Source organism: Hypomesus nipponensis, chromosome 18 (genome assembly GCF_054491055.1).
Source record: "Hypomesus nipponensis isolate SF chromosome 18, ASM5449105v1, whole genome shotgun sequence".
In the NCBI taxonomy this organism is placed as follows: domain Eukaryota; kingdom Metazoa; phylum Chordata; class Actinopteri; order Osmeriformes; family Osmeridae; genus Hypomesus; species Hypomesus nipponensis.
The window spans coordinates 15,493,956-15,507,211 of NC_140378.1; the positions used below are offsets into that span (position 1 = coordinate 15,493,956).

Sequence of the window (13,256 nt, forward strand, 5' to 3'; positions counted from 1 at the left end):
CTCCATCCCCTCCCAGGTGTCTCTGACGGTGGCCCAGCTTCCGGTGCTTTCCAAGGAGGAGTCTCTCTCCTGCTCCTTTGGAAGTCTCCCGGCCCAGCCTGCCGTTGTCAGCGGCAACCAGATCAACTGCCAGTCACCCGCACCCACGCTCCTCCCCCCCAGTCCGCAGGGCAGAGGTAAGGCCTTGCTCCTGGATCAGGTTTCAGACTGTGTTATTTCCATCACAGCTTCCAATTCCGAGTACAAAAAAGCCAATGAAAAGTAACCCACCCGGATCATAATACCACCAGATCTGGTTTGTTTACACATGCTTTGGGAGCACTTGATTTCATTCTCTCAGTACAAAGCCACCTTTAGAACAGTCCCAAGAAGTGTCAGCTGTATGGTAAATCAAATCACACCTTAAATACTACCGTGAGCTGCCAGATTGATGGTATATGCGGCCCAGGTCTGGTTACCAGAGCACCTATTTATACTGCAGGCTTCCTGGCCGGCCCAGCTGCCGGTTAGGAGACGCGCTGTGATAAATTGGCGTGGCGTGGGTGCAGACACGCTCACATGCAATCTGGCACTGTGCCTCGGAAATAGAGAGCGGCGTTTGGACATCCAAATGAAGGGGATCAGCTGTCCCTACCCCAGAATCCAATGAACAATAGTTCTGATTAGCTTGACACATATGCCTAATGTAAACCTTAAAACAAGTGTTAAGCCTTCTGATGATATGGTTCGTTTAAGCATTAAAGCACTGCCTTGGTTGAAGTCTCATGTCATACAGGCTCTCGAGTTCTTGTGTGTTGACTTTCAAAGCAGAAGCCCTCTGAGATGGGGTCTGTCTGCCTGTGAAGAACCACCCCTTAGTAGCTTGCTATGTCCATGTCTTCATGTTCTTTTCCCCGTTGTAGATCATGTGACCTTACGAGTGTCGCTGATGTTCGGTCAGGTGACCGTCTCTCACACCGACATGACCTTCTACGACTGCAAGGCTGTGGGACAGCTCAACACCACCTCCCCGTAAGCCACACACACACACACACACACAAATGGAAAGCCAGCTTTGAGCCTGTGTGTTGTCTGGGAGTGACACCGGTCCCTGTGTTGCAGGTGCATGGCGTGCGTGGCCAGTCGCTGGCCCTGTAACTGGTGCGCGCTGGACCAGCTGTGCACACACAACCATACCTGCCCCACACAGCACATCATACACAATGCTATGGTGAGGCTCTATTCAGCCATTTCAATGGTTTCATTTACACTTTATGAAAAAGACAAGTTGCACATCAAAAGACATGAATGATAAAGTGCGTCATTTTCACATGATTCCCTCGTCTGCCACTAGGAGGTGCTGTCTGTGCAACGGGGTCCGGAGGCGTGTCCGTGTGTGTGGTCCCTCCGGGGCTCTCCCCTGGTGCCCATGGGCTTCCCCATCCCGCTGGGCCTGCTGGGGAGGAACCTGGGACTGTTCCAGGTGGGGCTTTAGGTTCTGGAGGGATCTAGGGAATATGGATGAGAACATTCTCCTCTAAAATTGACTTTGAATGAATCCCATAGTCAGTTCAAAAGCTAAAATGGACGTTCTGGCCATTTTTATGCTTCTATATTTAGCTTTGCCCAAGCCGCTCAAAATTGCCGTGTGTGTGTGTGTGTGTGTGTGTAGGATGAACAGGACTACGCGTGTGTGGTGGTCGTAGAAGGGTTGGAGTTCAACCTGTCGGCCACTCTGGAGAAGAGCCAAGATCCAAACACATACATCTTCACCTGCTCCCCTCACCAGGTAACCTGATGCGCACACACACACACACAGTCCCTACATAATAGCTAACTCTAATTCTGAAGCTGACCCTAACATGTGTGTATGTGTGTGTCCTTGCCCAGTTCCAGTACCAAGTCAAACAGCTTGAGTACTCTGCTCCCATCTTCCTGAGGAAGGGCTCCCTGCGTGTGGACTCCACCCCCAGCCTGAGACGTAAGCCCAAGCCCCTGTCCTGCTCCACTCAAAGCCTTCTCCCACACACTGCCGTGTGTGTGTGTGAGTGTTCCTGCTACATGACAACACATTGTGTGTGTGTTTCCAGTGAAGCTGTACGACTGCTCCGCGGGCCAGTCCGACTGCAGCCAGTGCAGGGCGGTTCCACAGGAGTACGGATGTGTGTGGTGTGGGGGGGCAGAGACCCCCAGCTGTGTCTACAACCTCTCCTGCAGCTCCGCCCCCACTCTGACCTGCCCCCCACCGCAGATCACACAGGTAACGCCAGCAACACCGTGTGTGCCCGCTAAATGCAGCTCTGTGCATTGAGAGCCTTGTATCTGAACGTATCCTACCGTGTGTGTGTGTGTGTGTGTCCAGGTGCTGCCGCTGACTGGCCCTGTGGAGGGGGGTATCCTAGTGACCATCCAGGGCTCTAACCTGGGGGTCAAGCACCAGGATGTTGTGGACGGGGTCAGTGTGGCGGGGGTCCGCTGCATCCCCCAGCACCAGGCCTACCTCATCTCCACCAGGTACGGCCCTCCTCCTCCTCCTCTACCCCTCTCCCTGCTCTCTCCCTGCTCTCACTCTCTCTCTCTCTCCCTGCTCTCTCTCTCCCTGCTCTCTCTCTCTCTCTCTCCCTGCTCTCTCTCTCTCTCTCTCGGGGTGTGGATTGTTGTCTCTGACGCTGGCCCTGTGTCTGGCAGGATCGTGTGTGAGCTGCAGCCCAGCGCTCAGGAGAAAGAAGGACCCGTCATCGTCACCGTGGGACAGTCTGAGCCGGGCACGTCACTGCAGACCTTCACCTACCAGGTGGGACTGCACACACACACACCTCATCACAGTGAAAAGCAATGCGGGTATTCAACTTATGGCGTGGATTACGCCTGTCATCATTGATTGCGCCTTTCCCTCCTTTGCCAGATAAATGTAGCAGTACTATGTTAATTAAGGTCCTTCTAGCTGAGTGTATCCTAACACGTGTGTGTGTGTGTGTGTGTGTGTGTGTGTGTGTGTGTGTGTGTGTGTGTGTGTGTGCGTCAGAACCCCCAGCTGAAGAACATACTCCCTGACAAAGGGCCGCTAGCAGGAGGAACCACAGTGACCGTCCAGGGTAGCCGGTTGCTGACAGGACAGACCAGCGACCTGAAGGCTTACGTGGGCCTACAGCCCTGCATGTAGGGACCACATCCAGACATACACCTCCTGTCTCTCAAACCACTCCATCCCTCTTACCCTCCTCTCTTACATCTGGAAGTTCATCCTCCTCCCCTCCTCTCTTCCAGTGTCGAGCAGGTGAACGACACCCAGCTGGTGTGTCGGACCAGCCCCGCCAACCAGACAGGTGAGAGGGCGGTGAAGGTGATGTTTGGAAAAGCCGAAAGGGCCGTGCCGAACGCTGTCTTCCGTTACCTTGACAACCCTGTCATCAGTGACGCCACGCCCTCTGAAAGCTTTTATGAGTAAGCTGAACCAGCCCTGCTTTGTCCACACACACACACACACACACACACACACACACACACACAGCATTGTCACCTGCCCATACAGTCCCAGTTTTCTGGTCGGAGCTCAACACATAGCATGTAGAATCCAACATTGGATTTCAACTTTACTTTTGACTCTGGCCTTTGTGTCCACAACAACACAAGTTCACCTATTACCTTCTCTCACGTCCTACTCTCCAGGGGGGGGCGAGCGATCAAGGTGACGGGCCAGAACTTGGATGTGGTGCAGCAGCCAATGATATTGGTGTGGGTGGAGCCAGTGGAGAACTTGCTGGTAAGGAGAAGAAGGAGATTGGCTCAGCTGTCTGCCAAAAACCACCAGATGATGTTCAACAGCACCCTGCCCAAGGTACAGCACAGTACTAAACACAGTGTGTTTAGCCTGAACACACATCCGCCGCTCTGGGGCCTCAAGCTCGTCATGATAATGGACGTTTGTTTGTTTGTTTATCTGTGAAGGTGAGACTAACTCCATACCCCCCCCCCCCCCCCTCCCTCTCAGAAGCAAGAGCGCTGCATCGTGGTGTCGTCAGAGGAGATGACCTGTGTGACCCCTCGTATCCCCGGCAACTTCAAGGTCCGGGGGCTGTGGTTCCAGCTGGACAACGTCTACGTGGACTTTGAGAGCATCAAGGGGAGGGCGTTCACCTACTACCCCAACCCTGAGATCTACATCCTGAACACCGAGAGCCCAGACACGCCCTACCGCTTCAAACCCGGGGGCGTCATCGCTGTGGAGGTGGGTGGGCAGCCAGGCAGCAGCCTGATCCTGCTTCGAGCATGAGACACACCTCAACCACAAGACCAGATACTGAGCTGCTGCTTCTAGTACGGGAGTCAGATGGCTGAGCAGTGAGGGAGTCGGGCTACTAATCAGAATTTTGCCGGATCGATTCCCCGCTGTGCCAAATGACATTGTGTCCTTGGGCAAGGCACTTCACCCTACTTGCCTCGGGGGAATGTCCCTGTACTTACTGGATGTCGCTCTGGATAAGAGCGTCTGCTAAATGACTAAATGTAAATGTATTACATGTGTTAATGGCGTGTGTGTGTGTGTGTGTGTGTGTCTGCCCCAGGGTAAGGACCTGACCAAGGCCATGACCAGAGAGGAGGTGGTGGCCAGACTGGGAGACCAGGACTGTGAGGTGAAGACCCTGGACAGCACACACCTCTACTGTGAACCACCAGAGATTCAACCTTACAGCCTGGACAACTCCGACCTGCCCAGGCTACGGGTCAGTACACACACACGCGCGCACACACACACGCATCCAAGCTAGTGAAGTCTGCAGTCCACAGACGCGTGTACCCAGTGTGACCCCCGGGCTCCTTGTCCCCAGGTGGTGATGGGGAAGCTGGATGTGGACCTGGGGATGGTGCAGTACGACACCGACCCCCTCCTGCCTCCTGTCCCTCTGGCCGCCCAAGTGGGCCTCGCAGCCGGCGCTGCTGTGGTGGTCCTGGTGGTGCTGGTCATCATCCTCATGTACAGGTCAGCGTGTTTGTGCCAATACTGCTCTTTATCATCCTCGTCACTCATATATATATATATATAGGGCAACCTGCTCTAACCCTTTGACATTAACACCTCATAAAATGGTATAGAAAGGCTGTTTAGAAAGGGGTTTTTGGCTTTTAATGCAACAATAAACCATCAACCACGTTGTTGAACTTCCTGTTGTGTTGTGTCACGGACCTGTCCAGCCAACTGCTGTGTTTGTGTCCATGTTCTAACTGCTGTGTTTGTGTCCTTGTTCTAACTGCTGTGTTTGTGTCCATGTTTTAACTGCTGTGTTTGTGTCCATGTTCTAACTGCTGTGTTTGTGTCCATGTTCTAACTGCTGTGTTTGTGTCCATGTTTTAACTGCTGTGTTTGTGTCCATGTTCTAACTGCTGTGTTTGTGTCCATGTTCTAACTGCTGTGTTTGTGTCCTTGTTCTAACTGCTGTGTTTGTGTCCATGTTTTAACTGCTGTGTTTGTGTCCATGTTCTAACTGCTGTGTTTGTGTCCATGTTCTAACTGCTGTGTTTGTGTCCATGTTCTAACTGCTGTGTTTGTGTCCATGTTCTAACTGCTGTGTTTGTGTCCATGTTCTAACTGCTGTGTTTGTGTCCATGTTCTAACTGCTGTGTTTGTGTCCATGTTCTAACTGCTGTGTTTGTGTCCATGTTCTAACTGCTGTGTTTGTGTCCATGTTCTAACTGCTGTGTTTGTGTCCATGTTCTAACTGCTGTGTTTGTGTCCATGTCCCTGCAGAAGGAAGAGTAAGCAGGCTCTGAGAGACTACAAGAAGGTTCTGCTGCAACTGGAGACTCTGGAGATCAACGTGGGGGACCAGTGTAGGAGGGAGTTCACAGGTAACACACACTCACAGTCCTCACTACGGAGAGCACCTAAAGCAGGACTTGTCCTTCTCCTCTCCTGGAGCACCGTTGACATGAGCTGTGTCCCCCCTGCGGCCCCAGACCTGATGACAGAGATGATGGACCTGAGCAGTGACGTGGGCGGCCCTGGCATCCCTCTGCTGGACTACAAGACGTACGCCGAGCGCGTCTTCTTCCCAGGGCAGCGTGGGGCGCCGCTCAGCCAGCACCTGGACCTGCCCGAGTCCCGCAGGCAGACCGTGGAGCAGGGCCTGGCCCAGCTCAACAACCTGCTCAACAACCGACTCTTCCTCATCCGGGTGAGACTGGCAGACCATCAAGCCTCTTCCTCGCTTTTTCCCCCCCTCTCTCTTTCTCTTCCTCCTCCTCCTCCTTTATTTTCACCTTTCTCATCAGGGTACGATGAGAAAGCTTTCTCCTCGTGCTCCTCCTTCACATGTTTTTAGGGCACTTTACTTTTTGGGTTGGAGTCTTGAAACCTGCGGTGGTGTCAACCCGACCTGTTTCTGTGTGTCCAGTTCATCCACACCCTCGAGGCCCAGCAGAACTTCTCCCAGAGGGACCGGGGCTACGTGGCGTCCCTGCTGACCATGGCGCTGCACGACAAGCTCGAGTATTTCACCGACGTCATGAAGTGCCTGCTGGGAGATCTGACCCAGCAGTACGTGGTCAAGAACCCCAAACTCATGCTGAGGAGAACCGAGACCGTGGTGGAGAAGATGCTGACCAACTGGATGTCCATCTGTCTCTACTCCTTCCTCAAGGTACTGTCGCTGAAACACTCCGGCACTGTGTGTGTGTGTGTGTGTGCGGCCCTGTTCTCTAACCTGCCACCCCCCCCCCCGTAGGAGGTGGCAGGGGAGCCCCTGTACATGCTGTACAGAGCCATCAAGTACCAGGTGGACAAGGGGCCGGTGGACGCCGTGACGGGGAAGGCCAAACGCACCCTCAACGACAGCCACCTGCTGAGGGAGGACATCGACTACTGCTCTGTGGTACGTAGCACCAGACTACACTAGCATCTTCAGCCTGCAGGGTCATATAGCTTCCTACAGCTCCACTGTCAGGCCTCGATTTACCTGAAGTATTTGACGGCCCTTATGGTGTGTAGTGGTGTCTTCGGCCAATATCTTTCCGTGACACCTTCATCCCAACGATGCCGGCTCATACTGTATTACCTTCTGCAGCCTCTGACATGACCCCCTCTTTCTCTCCTCATGACCTCCCTCCCTTCCTCCTCCCTCCCTCCATCCTCTCCTCCTCTCCTCAGACCCTGACTGTGTTGGTTAAGAGTGGTGTGGAGGTGCAGCCATGTCCAGTCAAGGTTCTGGACACAGACACCATCACCCAGGTGAAGGACAAGATCCTGGACCAGATCTATCGAGGAGCCCCCTTCTCTCAGAGGCCTGCTGCAGACTCCCTGGACCTGGGTACACACACACACACAAACCTGGACACACATACACACACACACAAACCTGGACACACACACACATATACACAAACCTGGACACACATTCACACACACACAAACCTGGACACACACACACATATACACAAACCTGGACACACATTCACAAACAGATGTGAGCACAACAGGATGCTGACACACACAGGAGCCTGAACACATTTAAATCACACGAGTCAGATTTAAGAGGGTGAACTAAGTCGAGTACGTCATGTTTCCTTGTTGACAGAATGGCGGTCTGGGCAGGCAGGCCACCTCACGCTGTCCGACGAGGACGTCACAGCCATTGTCCAGGGACGTTGGAAGAAAATCAACACACTGCAGCACTACAAGGTTAAGCCCGTGACAAACTACAACACACACACACACAACTATACACATTGCAACACTCTAATAACCCTCTCCTCTTTTTTCCTCCCCTCCCCTCTCCTCAGGTGCCAGACGGGGCGACTGTGGCCTTGATTCCCCGCTCCAGCTCCGTGGGGCTGGGAGTCAGTCAGGTCTACCAGACCGGAGAGAGTAAGAACACCACAGGTTTATAAACCTCTTCTCTGCACCCCGCTCTTGTTCAACTGAACCTCCTGTCTCTCCTGTGTTCATCGGTCGACATATGACTAAAGATGTATATAAACTGTTAGTACATAGTTCCTGCTTTGGTGCGTTTTAGCGTGTAAAGTGTGTGTCCCTCTGGTGCTTCCGTAGAAACCCCCATGCTGGAGGGGGGGGAGGAGGAGGAGGGACTCAGGCTGTGGCACCTGGTCAAGTCCAGCGAGGACCCCGACATCCCCAAGCACAGGAAGAGCAGCATGAGGGAGAGGGAGAGAGCCAAGGCCATCCCTGAGATCTACCTGACACGCCTGCTCTCTATGAAGGTATACACACACACACACACGTATAGAGGTACCACCTACTGGGCATTGGTGCAGGTTCAGTATTCATCTTTGTGCTAAGGTGTGTGTGTGTGTGTTGCGTTCTTGCTGCTCTCCAGGGAACTCTGCAGAAGTTTGTGGACGACGTGTTTGTGGCGATCCTCAACACCAAGAGACCTCCGCCCATCGCCGTGCGCTTCTTCTTCGATTTCCTGGACGACATGGCGGAGAAACACGGAATAGACGACCCAGAGACCGTGCACATCTGGAAGACCAACAGGTCTGCGCACAGCCATCAGACCAATACATCTACCGTGACATGGTTTATTGGCTGGTTGGGTCAATGCTCGATCAATTAATTGACTGAATTGAAAGCACATACCTTTATTTAAGTATATACACAATATATTTAGGATGATACAAAAAAGTTATACAACTTGTTTCCATTGTGGTTTTCATACCACATCAGCCGTAGTCAGTACAATAGTCTTGGAACTGTTATATGCTTATTTGTCAACCACGGACATTTGGATGTAATATCCACGACTCTCCCCTAACTCCCTCCTGCTGCTCCCCAGCCTGCCCCTGCGTTTCTGGGTGAACATCTTGAAGAACCCCCAGTTCGTGTTTGACGTCCAGGTGACGGACAGCGTGGATGCCGTGCTCTCCGTCATCGCTCAGACCTTCATCGACTCCTGCACCACCTCTGAGCATAAAGTGGGACGGGTCAGTAAATCGCCACAACACTGGGCGGGCCGTACCACATCTGACCGGGGGGGGAGTTGCCCAGTACAGAGAACTTGATCCTTTGGCTATGCTAGGCCATATGGATTAGATAAGATTTGTACCCATAATCACAGTAGTATGATGATGATGATAGAGTGAGTGGTTGTGTCCTTCATCTCTCCTTCCAGGATTCTCCTGTCAACAAACTGCTGTACGCCAGGGAGATCCCTAGATACAAACAGCTGGTGGAGAGGTGAGACACGAGATGCATGTTTGTCTGGGCGTGTACAGTACTGCATGTGGGATTCTAACTGTGTGTTTTCTGTTTTGTGTTCCAGGTACTACAGTGACATCCACAGCGCTGCGTCAGGCTGCTATCAGGAGATGAACTCCACCCTCACTGAGCTGTCTGGGGTGAGTGTGGGATCTCATGCTTTCAGGCCAATGAACAGACACGTTTCCATCTCTCTCTCTCTCCACCCACCTGCTCCACGCTCTCTCTCATCTCTCTGTCTCTTTTTGTTGTGTATCTAGAGCTTTGCCTCAGAGATGAACAGTCTTGTAGCTTTGCACGAGCTCTACAAGTACATCAACAAGTACTATGACCAGGTACTACACACATACACTTACTCTCTCTCTGTCTCACACACACATTTACAACCCCATACGATATAAGAATCAGGGGGGAAAAACATGAGTTTGTGTTTTCTCAGATCATCATGTCTTTGGAGGAGGATGCAGCAGGCCAGAAGATGCAGCTGGCCTACCGTCTGCAGCAGGTCGCCGCCCTGGTGGAGAACAAGGTCACAGACCTGTGACCCCCCCCTCCAACCTTTCAACCTTTGACCCCTAACCTGTCTTTGACAGACAGAGGGAGGGCAGCTTCTATGAGTGCTAGTCATCTAGCTACTCCAAACCTCTGCCTGTAGAACGACATCATCTCCAACTCGATAAGCACACAACCAAACACTGGAGACATCTTCAACCAATCCTGTCTTTCTCTTTGCCTACCAATCTGAACCCCTTCCTCTTGGCACTAGACAATGGTGATTGGCCGACCATCCTGGGGAGCTGGAGGAGAAGTATGTAGAGGAATTCCATCTCTGGCTTAAGGCCTATGATGGGAAGCCTATCAAAAGTTGTAAGATTTGTGGATATAAAACAACCCAGGGGAAAATGTTCCTTTGAAAGTATGTATTTTGGGAATGGGTGCAACTTTGGTGTGTTTGTTAGTGTGTATGTCTATAGTATGTATGCATGCTTCTCTGATGCCATATGTGAAATGTGAATTAATCTAGGTTAGATCATTCAGCCTGGGCTGTCTTCTTTATTCACAGGGCAATAAGTGGATGTGAGTGAAGTGAGGTTGACTGCAATAACCTGATGCTGTGGTAGAAACCATAGAAGAAGAGTTGTAGGTCTGTGATGGAGACAATCTGGTCAAGTTGAGCAGTAGCAACATTGTCATGGACTACAAGTCCCAGACCTCCTGGGGTCTTATAGATTTTCTGAATCAACAAGCACCTATATCATCCAAGCACTATGAACATGTGCATAGAACAGGTCAGGTCTGGAAATATCAGGAAAAACTGCTGAAATGTTTCTTTATATAATGATTCCATCTTTTGTCTTGTGTTTTTATGGCAAAAAAACATGTCTTGCTGTTGCAAAGTCCATTACACATCGTATATTTTCATTTTTGTATAGCTCTAAAGTGCCAAAGTGTTTACTGTGTAAATCTGTCTGTCACAAAATACTCATGATGCATAACACCTATCCACATATTTTGGTGTTTTAATTTTCAACCATTCTGGAAAGCTAGTTTTTAAAACCTTACTGGGTCTTAGGGAGTCTCCTTCTCCTTGATTTATAATCAAACTAAACCAAACTAACAGTTGATGTGTTTAGGCCAAATAATAGTTTTCTAACGGTAGCTTGCTTAGCAATAATATTCTGAAACAAACAGGGAGGGGGTGGGAGCTGAATTCCAACAGGCAATGTCAGGAATCGTCAAAGGTGTGTCTGTGTGTGTGTGTAGGGTGAATTGAAGAGTTCGACAGATATTGTAACTGAAAAAGGACAAACAATGATTTGAGATCCAGTTGTGTTGATTGAGGGCAAGGCAAGATGTGGAAGAGACTGTATAGAAACTAACTTATTAAGTGTAAATAGTTCTTGTTATTTATACCTAACAGCTACCAACCCAATGTGCCTTCTAACTTGTTCTGAATGACTACCACCAGGTGACATGTTTGACTTGTCCATAAGCACTGTGTTTTTCTGACCAACAGCTGTTGACCTTGTACAGGTTGACAGACCAGGAAGGTGTTCAACAAGGTGTAGCATATGTTGGGCCCAGGCATCTCAGATCTCAAAGGCTCTGTCCTAAGCCATCTCTCTGATTGGCTGGTTGGATCCCCATCATAATGTTACCACTGGTCCAATCGAATGCGAGTGTATAGTGAAGCATAGAGCTCTGGGGTTGAAACTTAAATAATCATCTCCTCCCTTTTTGGTAGCTGCCCCTTCTGGCCAGCAGCCTCAGTGCTGCTATAATTAATAAACATCCCACAACACAGCAATTACTGAGTCTTAAGAGTTGTACAGTGTGACATGCTGTAGGCCTGAGATTCATAGATGCCAATCATGTCCTGTATATAGAGATCCTTTTGAGCATTCATGAGGGGGGGCGACGGGGGGGGGGGGGTGTTGTCAAGTTTTGTGTAGTAGTTATCGTGGAATCGTTATTATCTTAACCTATTGCTTTTACCCCATGTCTGGCACTTTGTCTTCCTTTCTGGAGTTTCCTTTTAGTTTTAGATCACCCTGTTTGTTTTAGGTGACATCTACTGGATTCCCCCTGACACTGTCCAGTAGTGATACGCCATGTTGTCTTACTGACTGACGGACTGTGTATGTTGAGCAAGGTTAACGGACAAGCCTGTTTTTACTGTACTCCTACCTGTGGACATACTTTGTCTGTTCTAAGTAGCCCACCAGTCACCTTATAAAACACTGAAAAGAGATCATTATTCTAATTACATAAGTAATGCATCATCAGCAACAATGTGTTGATAATAAGGCATCACATTTATTTATTCATGTATTTATATCCTTGTATCTGATGTCTCAATCTGATTCTACTGAGGCAGTATTTTACACCTCAGGTTCAATAATATTTCACCAGAGCTACCATGCTAGTCTGAACCGCTATGAATGTTGTCTTCCTGTGTGTGTACGTATGCTGCTTCTGTTTGTTAGCCTATTTCTAAGATTGTATTTGGCCTGTAGTTATTAGAGTAAGTTTTGCATGCGTGTGATTTTGCTGGCTGATTGTACAGTAGGCCTATGTTTACGAACGCCTGTTTTTGAATGCTTTTTGATCAGAGCACATGCGTGTGGAGAGAGGAGGCTACAGGAGCTCATGCAGCATGTTTGCGAGACCCGCATGAAACTGAAACTGCAGACTAAAACACAACGAAAAACAAACACTTGGGACTGAAAAGTGTATGACTGATAGCTGTTCAGTGAAACTAGGCCCTTGTTTGTGTTGGGTCAGGTTCTTGTCTGACCCTGCAATGCCACTTGTACAGTTTTGTAATCCTTCTATTCCGGGCTGGGTGATCAACCATGGAGATTAAGAATAGTGTTCATTACCATGGTGTTAGGCCCCAAGCCTTCGGCAAATCGGAGCACATCTTATATTCTAATGGGATGATCTCTGTCGGAAAAAACGATAGAGAAAATCAATGGACAGAGTTACAGTAAACAATGCTCAAATGCAAATGTATTCATTTTTATACAAGGGAATAAGTTGATAGAGCATTGCAGTGGTTTGTAAGATGGAAATTTGGGAGTTCTGAAGAGGGCTGGAAGCTAGCCTTACATTTGAAATAAGCTCTTTTCTATCTGTATTGTGTATAGTTTGCTAACAAATGTGTATATGTGCCTGTAAATATGTCATTGGTTCTTCACTCTCTAAACTTTGGCGGAATTGTTCTTTATTGTTAAAGATACTCTGGAGCAAAAATGAGCAATTAATCAGTATGAACATTTGTATGGGGAAAATAAAGTTATAATTTTAACATTGGTTTGTCTCTGAAGGGTGTCTAATGTGTATTGTATGACGTGTTAATCAGTGCCGTTTAATTGTCTTTTTATATGGAAGCAGAGTAGAATATGGCACATAAGATGTTCCCATATTCACAAATTAAATACAATTTTCCTGTATTAAAAAATACTGTCCTCAACCAAGAAACAAAAACATTAATCTATCAGATCCCATTTTAGGAACGTTTATGCGCAGCCCTTTAACATAATGTAGGGGTTGATAGCAGACT

The 13,256-nt window shown here is 49.4% G+C and overlaps 1 protein-coding gene across 2 annotated transcripts in view; it reads left to right on the forward strand.

Annotated features, from left to right (window-relative positions):
* The window catches only part of plxnb3 (plexin B3), a 43,944-nt gene extending 30,938 nt beyond the window's left edge, over window positions 1-13,006 (forward strand). Inside the window, exons 7-35 of one of the 2 annotated variants that reach the window (XM_084679962.1) lie at window positions 17-176; window positions 903-1,011; window positions 1,102-1,210; window positions 1,334-1,462; window positions 1,652-1,768; window positions 1,870-1,960; window positions 2,070-2,239; window positions 2,342-2,493; window positions 2,668-2,773; window positions 3,005-3,138; window positions 3,247-3,423; window positions 3,649-3,817; window positions 3,971-4,207; window positions 4,545-4,703; window positions 4,809-4,960; window positions 5,726-5,826; window positions 5,935-6,152; window positions 6,372-6,617; window positions 6,702-6,848; window positions 7,124-7,283; window positions 7,551-7,654; window positions 7,756-7,855; window positions 8,024-8,193; window positions 8,310-8,470; window positions 8,769-8,916; window positions 9,105-9,169; window positions 9,255-9,330; window positions 9,451-9,525; window positions 9,630-13,006. In XM_084679962.1, coding sequence (XP_084536088.1) covers window positions 17-176; window positions 903-1,011; window positions 1,102-1,210; window positions 1,334-1,462; window positions 1,652-1,768; window positions 1,870-1,960; window positions 2,070-2,239; window positions 2,342-2,493; window positions 2,668-2,773; window positions 3,005-3,138; window positions 3,247-3,423; window positions 3,649-3,817; window positions 3,971-4,207; window positions 4,545-4,703; window positions 4,809-4,960; window positions 5,726-5,826; window positions 5,935-6,152; window positions 6,372-6,617; window positions 6,702-6,848; window positions 7,124-7,283; window positions 7,551-7,654; window positions 7,756-7,855; window positions 8,024-8,193; window positions 8,310-8,470; window positions 8,769-8,916; window positions 9,105-9,169; window positions 9,255-9,330; window positions 9,451-9,525; window positions 9,630-9,734 — 4,047 coding nt within the window. In that variant the 3' untranslated portion in view covers window positions 9,735-13,006. The remainder of the gene's footprint in view (window positions 1-16; window positions 177-902; window positions 1,012-1,101; window positions 1,211-1,333; window positions 1,463-1,651; window positions 1,769-1,869; window positions 1,961-2,069; window positions 2,240-2,341; window positions 2,494-2,667; window positions 2,774-3,004; window positions 3,139-3,246; window positions 3,424-3,648; window positions 3,818-3,970; window positions 4,208-4,544; window positions 4,704-4,808; window positions 4,961-5,725; window positions 5,827-5,934; window positions 6,153-6,371; window positions 6,618-6,701; window positions 6,849-7,123; window positions 7,284-7,550; window positions 7,655-7,755; window positions 7,856-8,023; window positions 8,194-8,309; window positions 8,471-8,768; window positions 8,917-9,104; window positions 9,170-9,254; window positions 9,331-9,450; window positions 9,526-9,629) is intronic. The other variant, XM_084679963.1, reaches the window with a different exon arrangement.
* The last annotated feature ends 250 nt before the right edge of the window (window positions 13,007-13,256 follow it).